The sequence below is a fragment of the Vigna unguiculata genome, chromosome 1 (assembly GCF_037176805.1).
Source record: "Vigna unguiculata cultivar grain cowpea cultivar isolate G323 ecotype 2 chromosome 1, ASM3717680v1, whole genome shotgun sequence".
NCBI classification, from domain to species: Eukaryota; Viridiplantae; Streptophyta; class Magnoliopsida; order Fabales; family Fabaceae; genus Vigna; species Vigna unguiculata.
In genome coordinates, this window is record NC_140792.1 from 44,744,486 (window position 1) to 44,761,642 (window position 17,157).

General features: G+C 31.7%; 3 protein-coding genes across 4 annotated transcripts; 1 reads left to right on the top strand and 2 right to left on the bottom strand.

Moving 5' to 3' along the window:
• Positions 1-2,341: 2,341 nt before the first annotated feature.
• LOC114191078 (putative glycerol-3-phosphate acyltransferase 2) lies at positions 2,342-4,178 on the bottom strand. The gene is made up of 2 exons (XM_028080244.2): positions 3,500-4,178; positions 2,342-3,415 (listed from the first exon to the last, which is right to left on the bottom strand). Exons 1-2 carry the CDS (start codon positions 4,133-4,135, stop codon positions 2,522-2,524), a joined length of 1,530 nt encoding a protein of 509 aa, XP_027936045.1. The 5' UTR covers positions 4,136-4,178; the 3' UTR covers positions 2,342-2,521.
• A 2,509-nt stretch (positions 4,179-6,687) lies between these two features.
• NFU1 (NFU domain protein 1) lies at positions 6,688-8,010 on the top strand. The gene is made up of 2 exons (XM_028069682.2): positions 6,688-7,266; positions 7,571-8,010. The coding sequence occupies exons 1-2, from the start codon at positions 6,802-6,804 to the stop codon at positions 7,757-7,759; spliced, it is 654 nt and encodes a 217-aa protein (XP_027925483.2). The 5' UTR covers positions 6,688-6,801; the 3' UTR covers positions 7,760-8,010.
• A 972-nt stretch (positions 8,011-8,982) lies between these two features.
• Positions 8,983-16,028, bottom strand: LOC114182731 (myb-like transcription factor family protein). Of its 2 annotated transcripts, none has more exons than XM_028069667.1 (17): positions 15,770-16,028; positions 15,604-15,690; positions 15,438-15,503; positions 15,057-15,116; positions 14,911-14,967; positions 13,187-13,316; positions 13,004-13,071; positions 12,835-12,927; positions 12,689-12,736; positions 11,780-11,941; positions 11,422-11,532; positions 10,444-10,539; positions 10,219-10,290; positions 10,050-10,110; positions 9,918-9,952; positions 9,739-9,806; positions 8,983-9,509 (listed from the first exon to the last, which is right to left on the bottom strand). In XM_028069667.1, exons 1-16 carry the CDS (start codon positions 15,878-15,880, stop codon positions 9,747-9,749), a joined length of 1,317 nt encoding a protein of 438 aa, XP_027925468.1. In that variant the 5' UTR covers positions 15,881-16,028; the 3' UTR covers positions 8,983-9,509; positions 9,739-9,746. The 2 variants fall into 2 exon arrangements, with proteins under 2 accessions (XP_027925468.1, XP_027925475.1); XM_028069674.1 differs by having other exon boundaries at positions 9,703-9,806.
• Between the last annotated feature and the right edge of the window lie 1,129 nt (positions 16,029-17,157).

The window sequence follows — 17,157 nt, forward strand, 5'->3', positions numbered from 1 at the left end:
CACATATTTTATGCAAGGAGGTGTGGATATATAGAATGATATTTTTGAAAATAATGGCATAGTATATGAGAGTAAGATTTGACGACAACGGTCACAAATTAAAATATTAGAGCACACCCCACTTCATTTAATTTGATATCAATTTGATGTAACGACTCTAACTGTCATGTCGGATTACGTAGCTAGTAAGAACCAGATAATTTAATTTAGGAATGAGTTATTTAAATAAAACAAAGTATAAATATTTAATAAATTAAGTTAAACTATGTATAAATAGAAAAGCTTAATTATTTAATTTTCATTTTATAAAAACTATTATCTATCTAAAATGAATTTTTCTCTATTTTTTCTTCGTCTTATTGAGTTATGATCATTTTTATTTCAAAATCCTATTTGTCTTTGGGGTGCTAAAAAAAGAGGAGAAAATAATTTACAGATTATTATTTTTTAGTTTAAATTTCTCTTTATTTTTTATTTTGAATTAGTTACATATTGAGTTATTTGAATGTCTAGAAATAGATATTTGCAAAAAAAAAAAAAAAAACTTTATAGATAAAGATGTAGTGACACTTTGGTGATATGAACTTTCTGTGTTTAAATACATTCATTATCTGTAGTAAATAAGGTTATATGTGTTGGAGTAAAAGGGTTATTTTTGTTTAAAAATTGATGGAATTACGAATTTTAGGTTAATAAATGGTTTATTTGGAGTAATTTGAACTTAACTATATTGTCAGAATCTTGGTATAATGGAAAAACTATACACCATAAGATATCGAGTTCCTTAGAGATATTTTTGAATAAGAGTTAAATGAGTAAAGTTGGTTTCGAAAAGTCTAATAAAGGTGTTGATTTAATAATTCAATGTGAATGAATGTTGTATTTGAGTTTGACTTATCAAGACTAATAAAGCTTAATGAAGGGAGTACGATGATTAAACAGATTATAATTGTATCATATGATATTTTTCACTCAAGCAAATTTTTTGTTGATTAAGTGGAATTAAAACCGAGAGTTTAAGTTGATGTTAAGTCAATTTTCGCTATAGAAAAATTACAATAAAAAACCATCTTATCAAGGGTCTATTTTTGTTCAAGCATATATATGTTTATATGTTTGATCAAGTGAAGGAAAAGTATTTATTTTTTCTATTTGTTTTAAAAGTACTAGCGTAAACACAGGCGTATTGCGCATGTGTGTAAGCATTTTTTACATATGTGTGATATTATATTAATAGGTGATAATATTGTAATGTTATTAAATTAATATATAAAATAAAATTATATTTATTAAAAATAAAATGAAATATATAAGTAAAAATGAGAAAATAACGATTGATAAATAGAAAAAAAAGAGAAGAAACAGAGATAGACGATTATATAAAAAAAAGTTTGTAAAAATAACGGTCAATTTTCAAAAATTTAATAAATAGTTATATTTTAAAGGATAAAATTGAAAATTTAAAATATGGACATAAAAGAGGAAATCCTCATTATATATTGTTATAGATATTTTTATCATTAAATGACATACAAATATATAAAAAAAGATATTGAATTGTATATTTATTTAATTGATTTACTGTTTTTATTTAAATAAATTATGTTGTATAGAAAATATAGTTTAGAATGATATATTTGTGTGAAATGTATGAATTTGAGGTTTCTATATGAGGTGATATATGTGGATTATAGTTTCAATTTATATATCAAACATAAAAACCTTGCAACATAAATTCTGGCTTCAATGATATTTTAAGTGGAGGTAGATTAAAATATTAAATTGTGAGAAACTAAATGAAAGTTTATTGTATTGTTTATAGAGGTCTTAAAAATAAATTAAAAAATGTTTAAATATGTATATATTTTAAACCTACGTACAATTAATGGTCTATGTTAAGATTTACATATACTTCAAATACTAAAAAGAGTATCAAGTGTTAGTTTCTGAATGTTACAAGTCTTCTATAAAGCATTAGTACATATTTCATGTATATATAGTATATGTATATAGATACAGACATATCTATATTTAATATTTATTGAAATGATGATAAATTGAACTGATTTATGTATTTGTTGTTAACATATATTTTTTATTATAGTTTAGCTTCGTGTGATGACCGATGTAATGAGTGTGTATCTTCGAGAATAATTATTAGATGATTGTGAATGGGTGATTGAGTTTAATATCTATTCTAGTTCTAATTAATGATTATTAATTATCTTATTTAGCCTTCTAAAAATTATTTATATAAAAATGGGTCAGCACATAAGTATTGGTGGTTAAAAAATATTTAATAATTTCTTAGAACTGAAGGAATGATATTATAATCCAGGAATAAAAATAAATAAAAATATATATGAATAATGCTCGATTCCAAGATAACAACGAAGACAGATGGCGAAAACACAAGGACTACAAGTCAAAGACACTCTTTCCCAAACTTTTATTTTTGTCTAGTTTCCATCACAAACGGTAACACGAGGCAATAAGCACATGCAACAATAAAACGTTTTGATCATACAGTCCTACCAGTTTTTGTGGTTGAAACCGCACCCTCGTTACCTGCTAAAACCAAGTACTTGTCTTTTCGGTTAAGCGTGGTGCATTCAAATCCCAGAACCCTCCCAATTTTCCTCGATACTTCATTCGCCACTTCAAATCTCGCTTCCTCACTCATTCTCCCACTTCGTAGTGAAGGTGACGACACATTCTCAAGCAGCTGAACAGAGTAACAAGGTGTCGGATTCATCATGAATAAAAGTGGGTCCAAACACTTAAGACCCCCTGCAGTTGTGCCGTGAAACATTGTCACTCCACAATCCATAGCCACAGGAACTATTTCCTCGCACAGTTCCGAAAACAAAGGACTGAACCTTAATAAATACGCTTCTCGACACGTGGTTCCTTCCGGACACACAACCAGGTCACCGTCTTTCAGCAACCTTTTCATCATCTCTGCATCCTCGTCGCGGTTCCTCGTCAAACGCACCGTTTTTATCGGTGCGAGTATCTCAGACATTTTGCTTAAACTATATGTCACAGCCACTAGGTCTCTCTTTAAAGTGAAGGCTAGGTAGAGAGGGTCCAACAATGTTCTGTGGTTGCATGCGTAAAGATTACCCTTCAGTTTTTGTTGGTCTTTGGTTTTTTTTGGCTCTGATGTTGTGAGATGAAGGCCTGTGAATGCTAATAGTGGTGATGAGATGTTGTATGGAAGTGAAACTCCAATTATGATCCTAATCAACGCAATGAAGAAGCCACAAGGAACCCACGTGAATAGTGCAAGAGTGGTTAGTGGTGTGGGTTTGAAGGCTAATCTTCCGTCGTGAAAGATTAATGGCTTGGGGTATTTGTCTTTTGCTAGGGTTTTCCAGTTTTTCTTCTCGGCTTCTGTCACCATATACACCTCCTAGGTTTTGTCCACAACAGAAAAATCAAATAACAAACAACAAAGAAAATTGAATTGATTGGGAACGGAGTAAAAAAGACAAACCTTGCACGAAGAAAAGAAGGAGTGGCCAAATTGTTTCTCGGATCCTGATACACCAATCATGTGGGAACAATTTATTTTGCCATCGTGAACAAGATCCAGATTATCATGCATGCAGTTTCTCTCTTCCATCAACCCAACGTAGAAGCCATTGAACAGTTTCATCTCCCTTCCCACAACAAAATCAACCTCCAAATACTCCTTCAAGAAGCTTTCCACCATCACTCTTGGCAACTTGCTCAACCCCACTTTTCTGCGACATTTTTTCAGCACCTCGAACATTTCTGATCCAACATCCTCCAAGAATAACTTAGGCAAAACGGCCCTTCCCACTCTGCAGCTATCTTCTTTGATCCCAAAGAAGCATATCATAACCATGATCTTTAGACTCGTTTCATCATCGACTAAACAAATAAAAGGGTACACCAGAAGCAGAACCATGGCTCTTAAGAGCCCTCCTGCTTCAAATGCAACGAGCATGAAGTATGGGAACATTGAAGAAGATTTCAGCAATGTACCTTCTACATCAAAGACTAGAGTGTGGTCATTGAGATCTGAACGATGAAGCAGAGAGTGGAAGCTCTGGTATTTGAATAGACGAGTTGCAAATGTGATGTTACTAACACTTTTTCGAACCATCTTTTAATATGAAAAGAGATTTGAAGAAAACTCACTCATCGCCATTATAGTAACTATACTGTGTATATATACTTGCGTCAAGACAATAACACCTTCGAATTTTGCTATTATTACCAAAGTATCCTATTGGAGTTTGTTTCCTCTTATGGTGACTAATTAAGAACTTACTGGCAGAACAAGTGCGGAATAATTTTATTTCATTTTGAAGAAAACCGATACATATGACTTCATAGTTAGGAATCTCTACAAATTTGGAATGTATGCCCTAGGAAATAAAATTTTTAAGCGTTACAATTTATTTATGGCACTCAGGTTACACTCTTAAGTTCTCAACCAAAAAGAGTTATGTCATGACTAATAACTATAATTTTTAATCTAATAATAAATATTCGATCGTAACAATCGGTATCAAAACAAGGTCACAAATTTGATTATCAGTGAAAAATTGTTACAACTTGGTAGGTCTAGTCATAATTCAAGATAGAAATTTTCCTAACTAATGAGTATAGTTTTTAATCTAGTGATAACTTATCGATCTTAATAATTAATAGAATTAAAAAAATATTATTGGATTTTTTAATACTATCTTTGCATTAAAATTATATTATATTGATACCTTAAAAAAAAACACTTATATTTTTAAATTTTTTAAATATTAATCATCGATACATCTTGAAGATACAGCAAAGCGAAGAAACCATCCAACACAAAATCCACATTCCCTTACTTCTCCGGAAAAGATATGGGCCATTGATTTGCAAGCACACCATACGTTATTTCAAGTAGAAATATATTAATGATTAAAACTATTTTATAATTATAAAATTTCAATTGAAAAATATTGTTATACTTTTTGTATTTATAATTTGTTGTCAAAATTGTCATTATCAAAAAAAGTTCTCTTACTAATTTAATAATGATAATTAATTTATACTTTAGTATGATTTGTGGTGTGACAATCTATACACAACATTAGTTAGTGTCCCATGATTTTTGGGACCAAATATGAAAAGGGGCAGGGTTTAACATTTAACAAATATATATTTCTTTAATATGATATGAAAGAATATGATAAAATTCACACTCACTGTTATTATTTTTTAAATTTGAGGACCTTCTCTGTCTGGAGAGAGATATTACTTTCTTTCCTGAATTTTAAATAATAATAGAAAATTAATAACAAGTGGTTCAGTTTTCAGGTTTTCATCTACCACGTACGTGACATTTAATATTTAGGTATTCAGTACTCTGAGTAACATTTAAGTCTTTTTTTCTTTATATATTTAGTAATAATATTTGAGACTCATAATATAACGTAAGGTTTTTCTAGACACTCTCCAAGTACAGAAAATTATATTTTAATTATGTGTAATCATATAAAATTTTTAAGTATTATTTTTAATTAAAATAATTTCATTAAGTATAAAATTATTATTATATTTAATAGAAAAATTTTAAAGACACATTCATTTAGAACTAAAAACCAATTAAATAATATTTCGATTATTCTACATAGGAAAGGATGCCCAACAACTATTTTCTTAACATAGGAAATACGTTAAATCGTTTGAAAAATATATTTTACCTATTTTAAATTTATTATTCAAACCCAAATACCATGCTACTGATATAGAGACATATAGTCACCGACATATGTAATATATTGAAGATGGACAAATATATAAAATTAAAAAGAAAAAATATTTTATTTTTATATATAGGTTCATCGTCATATATACATAGCACATGGAGTTAGGACAAGTCAACAATTTTTTATTTTCACATACTCTTGTAATTTTGAATACTCTCTTTAAAATTTAGAGTCGATTTCAAATCTTATAAATGCATAAAATCATTTTATATTTTTAAAATTAATGCATATAACTTCATTAAAATTTAAATTAATAAATTTTAATCTTAAAATCTTTTACAATGATATTATAACTCAAAATATTTGTACTCAGTCAAAACATTTACGTCACTTTTTTATATCACAATAATATGTTTAAAATCTTACGCTAACATACTTTTTTTTAGTTAAGGTAAATCTAAAAATGGTCTTCAGTTTATATATATAATATCTATTAAGAAATTTGAATGTATCAAGAATTTGAAATTTTAGTTTATAATTTTCAGTGTTGAGGAAAACCCATATTGAAATAAAATGAGTTTATACTACAGGGATTTATGCATTTTTTATCAGCCAGAGGAAACATATCATAGATAAATTACAAAAGGTACTAAAGATAAACCTCTCCCCAATTCTCCACCTTCTTCTTTCTTAAAACGACATCTTTGTGTAATTCTGAATAGGTTTTTAATTTTCATTTTAAAATGTATAATATAAAATGTATTTTTTATTTATATTCTATAATAGACAATTTCAAATATAAAATTATATTTCAGATTATAAATTCTAAAGTACAATCTTTATGTTATGGAATACAACTTTTACATTTGGATTGTGTATTGCTGAAGTTAAAATGAAAGGAGGGTAAAATTGAGATTTCAAAGTGTACAGAGGTGCAGGAAGAAAACCATATGGAGGTGCAGGAAGAAGCTAAGCAGGCCGGTTAACACGAAAGACTAAAACCCAAACTTTAACTAAGTTGGGCTAATAGGGACGCACTTCTATCTTTGCTGTGATTGTTTCTGATTCTGCATTTATGGCCATGGCAGCTCCAACTCTGACCTCAATTCCTTCAAGAACAACCTTGAATCATCAAATCCATGGCCTTCAACTAAAATTCTCAGTTTCCACTTTCAATCCTCCAATCCAAAATAGAGGAAGGAGCGTTCGAATCCGATTATCATCTTCCCCCAATCACAACCAGAATCAGTCCTCTCCCGGATTATACTCCGCAAAGAAATTCGAGCTCACCGCATCCAACGTAGACCTGGTTCTCGAAGATGTTCGCCCTTACCTCATCGCAGACGGTGGCAACGTCGACGTGGTCTCCGTCGAAGACGGCGTCGTATCTCTCCGTCTTCAAGGAGCGTGCGAGAGCTGCCCCAGCTCCACCACAACCATGACGATGGGAATCGAGCGCGTTCTTAAGGAAAAATTCGGAGATGCCGTTAAGGACATTCGCCAAGTCTACGATAACCAACCCAAGGAAACTACCGTCGAGGTCCGTTTTATTTATTTTCACCAATGAAACCAAGAATAGAATAGAAAACTTTTAAAATCCGATTTTCAAAATACGAATTCACTTTTTAGTTTACAAGTTTAATTCAGCGTAGTGATTATCAGAATTTATTCAAACATGTGGTGGTCATAATTGCAATTTATAGGATACTTACTCATTAATTGACATAATTGAACTTGGTGAACTGAAACACACAACTGCAATAATGAAGAACATTAGGGTATGAAATTAAGATGAAATGAGTTTGAAGGTTGTTACCTTTGTGGTTTGTATTGCGGTGGAGCAGGCTGTGAACAGTCATCTTGATGTACTACGACCGGCCATAAAGAACTACGGAGGGAGCGTGGAAGTGTTATCCGTTGAAGGTGAGGAGTGCCAGGTTAAGTACGTTGGACCTGACTCCATTGGATCCGGAATCAAAGCAGCCATCAAGGAGAGGTTTCCAGACATTCTCAATGTTACCTTCTCTTCCTAGCTACCACCAACATCATCATCATCATCACCTTCTCTGCAACTATGTCTTAATCTGTTCTTCACTTGTAAACCATCATCCTCAAATAAATGTAGAGTTACCAGTAGTGGAGGGAATATAGCAGTTCTTTTCATTGTTTGACTCTTAAGTTTGGATTGGAAACTTCCTCTGGTAAATGTACTACACTTCTTATGTATGTATGCTATTGTCTCTTCTTTTCTTTGGAATGCTAAATTTTAATTGATTGGTGATTAGTTTTTACTTTTGTATGAATACAGCTATTTTGATATATGATAAGTTTTTAGAGATAAATTATGTAATAAAATAATTGAAAGACTAAAGATTTCCATGCTTATAATCTTCAGAACTTCTTTAGTGATTTTTGTCCTTTAAGAACTAAATTGGGTCAAATATTTTTTCTTAGATTAATTGGGCTTTTATTCTTGGTATTTCTTACAAAATACAGAAAAGAAAAAAAACAGTTCGGTTTTAACTTCAAATATAATCAATCAAAACATCATGACATGCACTATTTTTTTCACATATCTCATCTTTCTCACTCCCGTAATGAGAAGCACAGTGCCCACACTTCAAAAAAATCAACATCAGAGTTTTGATGTTAATTATGTTCCCAAGAATTGTTGCTCGTATTAGTATTATCCCATGGTTTAAAAACAGTAAATAAGTAAACATTCATTAAAAATACAATTTGTCTCCCCTTTCCTTATCTTACTTCCGAACATTCTAGCATAGTGATTTTACTAATTTCCTCGTGTGCGAACTCAAAAATTAACTTGCATTGAGAAAGCGAATATCTTTAGTGCAGTTTCTTTTCTTTTGTTAGTGCAAAATTTGAAGCAATGATTACCATGCGTAAGAATACGGCTCATGGCTACACAACAGGACACATTATTACAGTGTTTATGTTGTTAACCCACCAACAGGCTTGCAAGAAATACCTGAATAAAATCTTTCGCTTAACAGATTAATATTTTAACCCGTCAATAATTATTTGTTTGCGTGTTTTCAAGAAATACCTTAATTATTGCTCGTCACTTGTATTCTCATTTTATATTTTCTTTTCATATTTCGGTAGCTTCGATAAGGGTTGTCTGCGGAGAAAAGGAGTCAAGAATATAGAACAAACAAAATCATTCCAAACAAGGGAAAGAGAAAAGTTCATCAATCGGCTACACCTGGCCTTAGTTCCTATGCTATTCCATGAATTTTCCAAGACAACAGCAAATTTAAATTAAATTATTTTCATATAGTTTGAATTATCACAACATTTTTTTCATTGGATGTGCAAGTGTGCAAACGATTAGAAACATACATGAACCGATGTAGTCGTTCCAATTGCTCCCAATTTCAGCATTCATAAGCCTTCAGAGACATCCGGAATTTCCATTTCTAAACTTATATACATGCATATCCAAATTAGAAGCCATTTTTGTACCTGGTATGTGGTATCCCTACAAAGCATTATCAGCGTGAGAAATAAAGTCCAGCTTCTCAGGACATGCTAAAGATGGGAGATTCATTCATCGCAGGGATCTCAAGTTTCTCTTTACATTGAAGACCAAGAGTGGCATAGTCTAAAATTGCAGGCCGAAGTAAACAGAACTGCAGTTGGACTAAATATACCACAATCAGAATTTCCAGGTGTTGAGTTCAAAGCCAGTTGCCACATTCATAATTTTGATTGAAAAAATTCTTGGAATTGAAACACCTTTTTTTTTTTCTCGGTTGCCACCTGGGGAATAACATGCAAAACACTTTTCAATAAATACAATGCCTCAACAAGCCTTGTTGTGCTAGTTAACAATAGAACAGAAAATTGAAGAAACAAGTACCATAAGGATGCTGAAGAAGCAAAAATATTATATTACAAAAGCACACAAATGGTAAGGATGAATGCTAAATTATAAAAGAACGATACAAACTACCAGTGTGAATCATCTCTGAAAAATATAAGCTCTCACCAGAGGAACTAGAGATCTGTAGCCTTTAGTTTTCTAGGTCTTTTATGAGCCGATGGAGCTCCAGGTGCCTGCAAAAATTATAATTTGAACAGATCAATAATAATGCACTACGAAAATAGTCCACATGTAAGCGGGAATCAAGCAGTGAAGAAAATATTTAGACAAACTTTGTAGTGTACCTTACGCTTTTGGTCCTTTTTGCCAACCCTTTCCACTGAAGCCATATTTATAAACACGGTTAATAATAAATAAACAAAAAACTCATCAATTACAGGAAATTAGGTAGAGCAGGTGCAGACAAAATCTATTACCTCCAAAATTCATTGCATCTGGAATGAATGTCCGATCCTGATCCCCAGCACGATGTAAATGCTGTCAGTAGTTTTCAAATCACAGATTCATGGTTAGGGAAACGAAATAGGATAAAAACAACGAAAGCAATAGAAGGGTAAATAGAAAAATAAAAGCCAGATTTCTAACCTTAGGTGTGCCAGGTGTTTCACCATATGACCCATCACGAAAAGAGGAACCTTCAGCCTCTTTATATTGAACCTGAAACAAATATTTTAGCAAGTAGTTAAATAAAAGAAATTGGCGGAAAGCAAGCCAATATTGATTTTGCTACTCCTTGAGAAAAATAAAGCTAAGAAAGGCATATGGACATTCTAAACAGCGTAATCCCCAAAACCACAGTAGCAAGAATACCTGTTTCTGGAGATTAAGCCAAGTTAGTATTTCTTTTCTTAACTCAAGGTGCTCCGCACAAACAGCTTTTGTTGGAACTCTTGGTTTCAAGTTGACCTGCAATCATAGTAGAACTAATTAAAAAGGAAGTGCACATGTGTGTGCCCTGTGCACGGATCACTTCACAGTAATTAAGAAATTTTAGTTAGTCATTAAATTTGTCAACAATGTGTATTATTTTTCCAGAATTACCCTTAAATTATTGGGATCGCATTCTCTTAATCTCTTTCTACCCAATTAACTAATGTATTTTCACTTAAGTAATGACTATTTGCATCCTATAAAGAGGTAAAGGGAATGAAAGAGGCAGCTCTGACTCGTGATTACCCTTTCGTGATGAGTCCAAGAAATTAATTTACTGCATTTATTATTTATTGACTAGAAAAAACTGTCTAGTAATTAAGGGCAACTTTTGAAAAAAAAAAGTTAGTTCAGTAAAATAGTTTGGAAGGGGCCTTAAGCATACTAAAAGGTTCCCTTGAGACAGAAAATATGGAAAAAGTGCTTAAGAGAGATTATTTAATTTCTCGGCTAATTCATTCATTTATAGGAACCCCTACATCAAAGATGTATGAAAAGTAATGATCAACCTACACATATATGTAACCTGTTCTAACAAGTTAACCATTCAACTAAGTCAAACAATTATGATAGGTTCCTATAGAAAAACAAAGGAAGTACTAATTAGTACTCAAAAGATATTTGTTAAGTAATAAACAAGTGCAAAGTATTTAACGGAAAGTACAACAATTAATACAAAGGAAACTTAAAAGCGTTTATTTTTCATTAAATAATGTTCATTTTTTAATCCTTAACAGGTGTCTAACGTTTCCTTTATATATTGTTACAATTACATATCAGTGAATACCATATGAATACCACGGACAAACATATGAAATATCTTAACTATATTAAAAGTTCAAGTGAGTAAAGACAAACCCCAAGGTCTTGCAAGGTTTGCTCAACCCGTTTGATAGTCCGAAGTCCAGCAGATGAGTTTGCAGCTTGCACCATTTGTTCAAGTGCATATGTTCTCAAATATACACGTAGCTGAAACATTCCTCGTCATTAGACTATGTTTAATGTAGTAGGATTAAAAATTTGTGAAAGTAGCATCTAAAAAAAGTCATTTGAAATAGTGTGATTAGTGCAAGATCAAAGTTTTTAAATATTGAATAGTAACATTCCTGGTGAGCATGAAGAGAATGAGCTTTGGGAAATGGGAGGTGTTTAGAACAGAAGTGTCAATGAAGAGAAGGCACAGGCTGCATCACTGAGATCCTTCTATATAACTTACCATGCGAAGAGAAGCTAGAGTAGATGCATTATCTGATAAAGTAGGAGGCGCAACCATTGGTGGAAGTTGCACATTCGATGGAGATACAGTTTCACCAGGGACAGCCCTCTCTGTAGCTTCTGCACCAGCATTAGGAGCAGCCAAGTGAGACTCTTCAGCAACCTACAACACAAGATAAAACACGTGTCATCTGAATACATGCAAAGCTCCAAAATTTCTAGAGTATTCCATGAGTAAACAAAGAGTGAAGTCTATCCTACACACATTTGTGTGACAGTGGGGACAGCCCGTATCCACAAAAGGCATCCTTCAGTACATGGTTCAATATAGGGCAATGTTGGTAATTGTTTTTTAAGTCTCATTTCATTAATTGCAACAAAAAGAAAAATCCATATACATAAATAGTTAGCTCAGGCACAAAAAGAAAGTCCCTATAAATGAATTGGCTCACAGCCAGGGGTGGAGCTTGGTGCACAATTGATACTCTCAGCTGGAGCTAGTAACTAGATTGATTCATAATGACATACACAAACAGGTGCTTGTGCATCTTAAAGTGAAATTGTTTTATAAATTCCATGAATGCTGCTGTCCCAAATTGGTTATTGTGAACTGTGAACAAGCAATTCAATGACAGCCTTTCAACAAGTATATTACTGTCAGTAAAATTGAAAACTAATAAGGTTATGAGTACACAGCTCTAGTTACCTCCTGGCGCAAATGAAATGATAAACAGCAGAAAATTTTTCTATGAAACTCAATTAAATAAGAACATTCCATATTAGTCAAAGGTCGTATCACAAACAATCAAGAAATCAGAATTAAAACATTTGAAATTGATTCCTTATAATAATTCCCCCCTCCACAAGTAATTAATGGCATTATAGAAAAGCATTCTTTAAAAGAAATTACCTTGGGTGGAATGCGAGATTCAGCTATCCTTTTTGCTTCAACAAGAACCTGCATAAAAGAACAGAAGTAGGTATTATACCTTATTTTCTTTGAAGGTACACATATTGCAGAAACTAATGACTATAATCTAAACAACAGTTCAAAACCTCTTCATCTCTGCGTTCTTGTTGCCTTGTTTGAGAGAGGACCATGGACAGTGCTCGCTTTCGCTCCATTTCTTGTGAAACATTATACAGTTCCTACAATGGGGAAGGACAAGTTATCACTATGATCAGGTCCAGTGTTCAAAAGCAGATTAAAGTTTTTAAACTGCACCTTAACAAGAGGATGTGCTGCAACATCCCCAGAAGATGGAGCTCTAGCAACCAATATAGCCCGCGAAACTACATCACAGGGCATGAGATAAAAGGTCATGTGAAACATATTACCATAAAATCAAAATAAAGTATAATAAAAAGAAACATGCAGCATATAATAATTGGTTGAACAAATACATACCACTATAATATCTATCCTTTAATTCCTCTACAGTTCGAGATGATGGAAACCTATCGGCTATTACAACAAATCGGAGATCAAATCTCTCGCACAAGTCAAATAGTTGATCAGTCTCCTCTTTGGTCCACATCTACATATGTAAAGTACAATCGAATAGAGCAATGCACTTAAGACATGATAAAGATTGATCTAAAATATAATTAGGATTCAATATTACACGAGTTGACTTTCAATTATGAAAAGCACACAGCATAGTTGCAGTTAAGGGTAAGAAATGTTACAGATGAAAAGCACAATTTAGTGTGTACAAACAAAGCATATGTGAAGTTAAACTAGGCTCGCAGATACAGATCATTCCAAATTGATCACAAATATGTCCCTGTGTTTATAGTTATACCAATAATCATTTTCTGTATTTGGGAACTAATCATCGTGATACACAGTGTAAGGAAAAAAAAAAGTATGAACTCACATACCCATCCACATAGTTAGCTATCCAATTCAAAAGATAGATTCTTTTGATTGGAAAAACCTAAGGATAACAATAATTCAAATTCTGACCTCTAGCATTATCTTATTCAAAGGCTTTAAAGAGTATCCAACATTTTACTATATCATTCTACAAAAACCACCAACTCCATCACGAACAACATTAGGTATCCTATCAATGTGGAAGGGAATAAATCTTCCTAAATTCTCTTACATTAATGTACAGATAAGCTCAGGCAAGACCAAGGGTCAAACAAATTTTGTCACATCAAACCAAAAGGTATTTCTCTCAAGAGACACCCCTCAGCAACGGTAAACAAGAAATTTGGCCAAAACCAAATTAAGCAGTGTTAAGTATGGTTCTAAATTCTGATGATCAAATTAATAGAATCCTAATGTTGTTTCATAGAAAAAAAAAAACACTAATCCAACTTCACACTAAACTTGAGACTCAAGGATGTGAAATGGAAACCAGGGAACAGAGATGTGTAGTTGCATAATTGAATAGGGAGAAATAAGAGAACTATGACCCCCCAAACAGCGTTAGTGGCACACTAGAAAACCCATCCTTGCCCAAGCTAGAAGCTCATAGTAATAACAGAAAGACATCCATGAATACATGCATCTCACTCCTCCCCTACCACCCACTATTGGTGGTCCCACAAGCTAAAACAGAAAACATAACAAACCAGACTAAATGTATTTTATTGCTGATTTTCTTTTATGTTTCTCCAACCATAAAATCCCTCCACGTCCTAGGGATGTTTGCTTATCTCATCATTAAAAGTTGTCTATCAATCCATCTATATTTTCAGACAAATTTTCGTTAAACTAATGACTGAAGAAACCACACAGAAATAACATGATATCCTTCTCTTCTAGGAAAAGAACTTCCCATACTGTGATTTATAAATACCAACATAAGTAAAAAGCAATGTAACGCTTAATCGTGTTAACCAAGGTAGTTGAATTGGGATACAAAGTGCATCACCAAGGTACAATGTAACCCATAAACCAATTTGCATCACCAGACTTCTAAATCATATCAAAGTGGTAGTATTGTAGCACGTCCTGTGTGATACTAACTACCATGGTGTTAACACAAATTAATTTAAATGGAGACCCCACTATCACAACTTGATACACCGACTAAAATACGTATGGGGTAAACATTATAGTTTGAGTAATTCATTCATAAATTTACATAATAATATACATTTAGACATGTTACCCACAGGATTTGTCAAATACTTGTCATACTCCTCATCTGTGTATTTGATCACATCAACTGCCTGTACCAAAGCATGTAAACTAACATTCAATCATACAAAGAGGTATTGGCCAAAACCAAATTCAAAAATAAAGCAGGCAAAGCATTTACCTTATTATACTTGGCAAAAGAATAGTCACCCGTAGGAGGAACACCATTGACAACTCGAACCTGATTTATTAGACAAATTACAATTACTCGTATGCTCAAAATCAAGAATATGGTTAAGTTTCTTGTTTAACCCTTGTACTTGTCTCAATTTTATGTGTTAATTCTATACAAGATAACTGGAAGCCTAGTTCCTAGACAACTTTTTGCAGCAGTTTATTACCACGACAGAACGAATTTTGGTAACAGTAAAATACCATCAAAAAGATTCAACGCATGTGTGTCATTGAGTAACTAAAACTTAAAATGGTAACAACTACAGGAAATAATTTAATATTTTAACCCACATAATATATAAAAAATTATACTGAGACTATTTCTGACCCAGTGGTAAAGTTGCAGATTATCTTTACGAGCAGAACTGGTGAAAGGAAGCCACTGCCAAGTGATCTGAAGAAACATAGAAAAGGTGAAAATACTCAATAAACTAAATCACTGAACTAATTGAGCATTGTCAAAACAAAACTAAAAGAAAAAACGAAGAAGCAACCTTTTCGAGAGGAGGAGGCTTTTTCTTCAATTGAGAAGCTTCAATAGCAGGCATAAGAGGGGCCAACCCACCTGTAAGCGCATACACCTACAAATAAAATTCAATTGAATTGAATGCAGTGACCATACACAAAATTTTGAATACATGTTATTGTTGAAATAGGTACCTCGCGCGAAATGCCATCAGGTTTTCGTTGAGACTCTTTGGGAGGTCGAGACTTCTTCTCAAGAGAGGGGAATGAGTTTTTTGGCAATCCCAGGATATCTTTGGCATCCATAATTCACAATTATACACACAGTTAGGGACTAGTTAGGGTTTCAGGATCAAGGTTGGAATTTGGGGAATTAAACAGGGTTGTTCTTCCTGTTTCAGTTTTCCCTCTCACTTTCTTCAGTGTCATATTAAAATTTTAGAATGACATCTTAGCGACGTCGTATTGGTTTCCTTGTCATGACTGGGTTTTTCTATTTTCTCAAACAAAAATACACCAATTTCATTAATATATATTTAGTCGTACTTATTTCATGAAATTATAAAAAATAAAAAGGTTGTTATCTATTCATCACAAATTCTGAGAAAAAAAAATATTGTTTAACTCTACATTTAATTATTGACTTAAGTAATATTTTTGTCTTCTAATTTATTAGTATGATTTATTTTGATCTTTTTATTATTTTTTATTCAATTTAGTTCTTTAATTATTTAAAGAAGTTTAATTTGGTTTATGCCAATAAATTCACATTAATACCATTTCCATACATATTATATAATATTTTATATAATTTTCAATTTTTTATTATTTAAAAAAAATCATATGTCAATAATTGTATTATATATCAATTTGAAATATTTTTTTTAATTTTTAATTTTTTTTAATTAAAAAAGTGTCACACAGCAACTCATAATTTGCCGAGCAAAATCCACATTATCATTTTACCTTTCATGTTAAAACTTAACTCATTTTAAATCTTTATTAAAAAAAATGTCTCATAAATATTTTAGTTAAATATTTAATAACTAACTTTTATTCATTAAAATATGAACACAAACTTCATAGTTTTTCACTAATTGAATAAATATAGAATAATAACGTTGACATATATATAAACAATTAAGTAGAAATATTTTTCTCTCTTAACTTTTAAAAAAAAGTCTCATTAATATTTTAGTTAAATATTTAATAACTAACTTTTATTCATTAAAATATGGACACAAACTTGGTAGTTTTTCACTAATTGAATAAATATAGAATAATAACGTTGATATATATATATATATATATATATATATATATATATATATATATATATATATTTAAGTAGGAATATTTCTCTCTCTTAACTTTAAAAGAGACGAGTCTCGTCTTTAAGCATTCGTATTTTCATCTATCACTTTAAAAAAATGCGTTTATTTTGTTGGTACCGAATTATTTCCACATATAATGGAGCTTTTGTAAAATTAAATTACAAGTTAACTTAAAACTTCAATAAATGAAAAATTATTTCACCTTTTCTTTTGACTTGTTTTAAGAAAAAAAAAATTCTATAGATATTC

Excerpts from the sequence above, each read along its gene's own strand:
- LOC114182731 (XM_028069667.1), bottom strand. The coding sequence starts at position 15,880 with ATGGATGCCAAAGATATCCTGGGATTGCCAAAAAACTCATTCCCCTCT. Across the intron at positions 15,117-15,437 it reads ATCTGCAACTTTACCACTGG|GTTCGAGTTGTCAATGGTGT; the intron begins GTCAGAAATAGT and ends CTAATAAATCAG. Across the intron at positions 13,317-14,910 it reads ACAAGTATTTGACAAATCCT|ATGTGGACCAAAGAGGAGAC; the intron begins GTGGGTAACATG and ends TTACATATGTAG.
- LOC114191078 (XM_028080244.2), bottom strand. The coding sequence starts at position 4,135 with ATGGTTCGAAAAAGTGTTAGTAACATCACATTTGCAACTCGTCTATTC. Across the intron at positions 3,416-3,499 it reads CCTTCTTTTCTTCGTGCAAG|GAGGTGTATATGGTGACAGA; the intron begins GTTTGTCTTTTT and ends GACAAAACCTAG.
- NFU1 (XM_028069682.2), top strand. The coding sequence starts at position 6,802 with ATGGCCATGGCAGCTCCAACTCTGACCTCAATTCCTTCAAGAACAACC. Across the intron at positions 7,267-7,570 it reads CCAAGGAAACTACCGTCGAG|GCTGTGAACAGTCATCTTGA; the intron begins GTCCGTTTTATT and ends GCGGTGGAGCAG.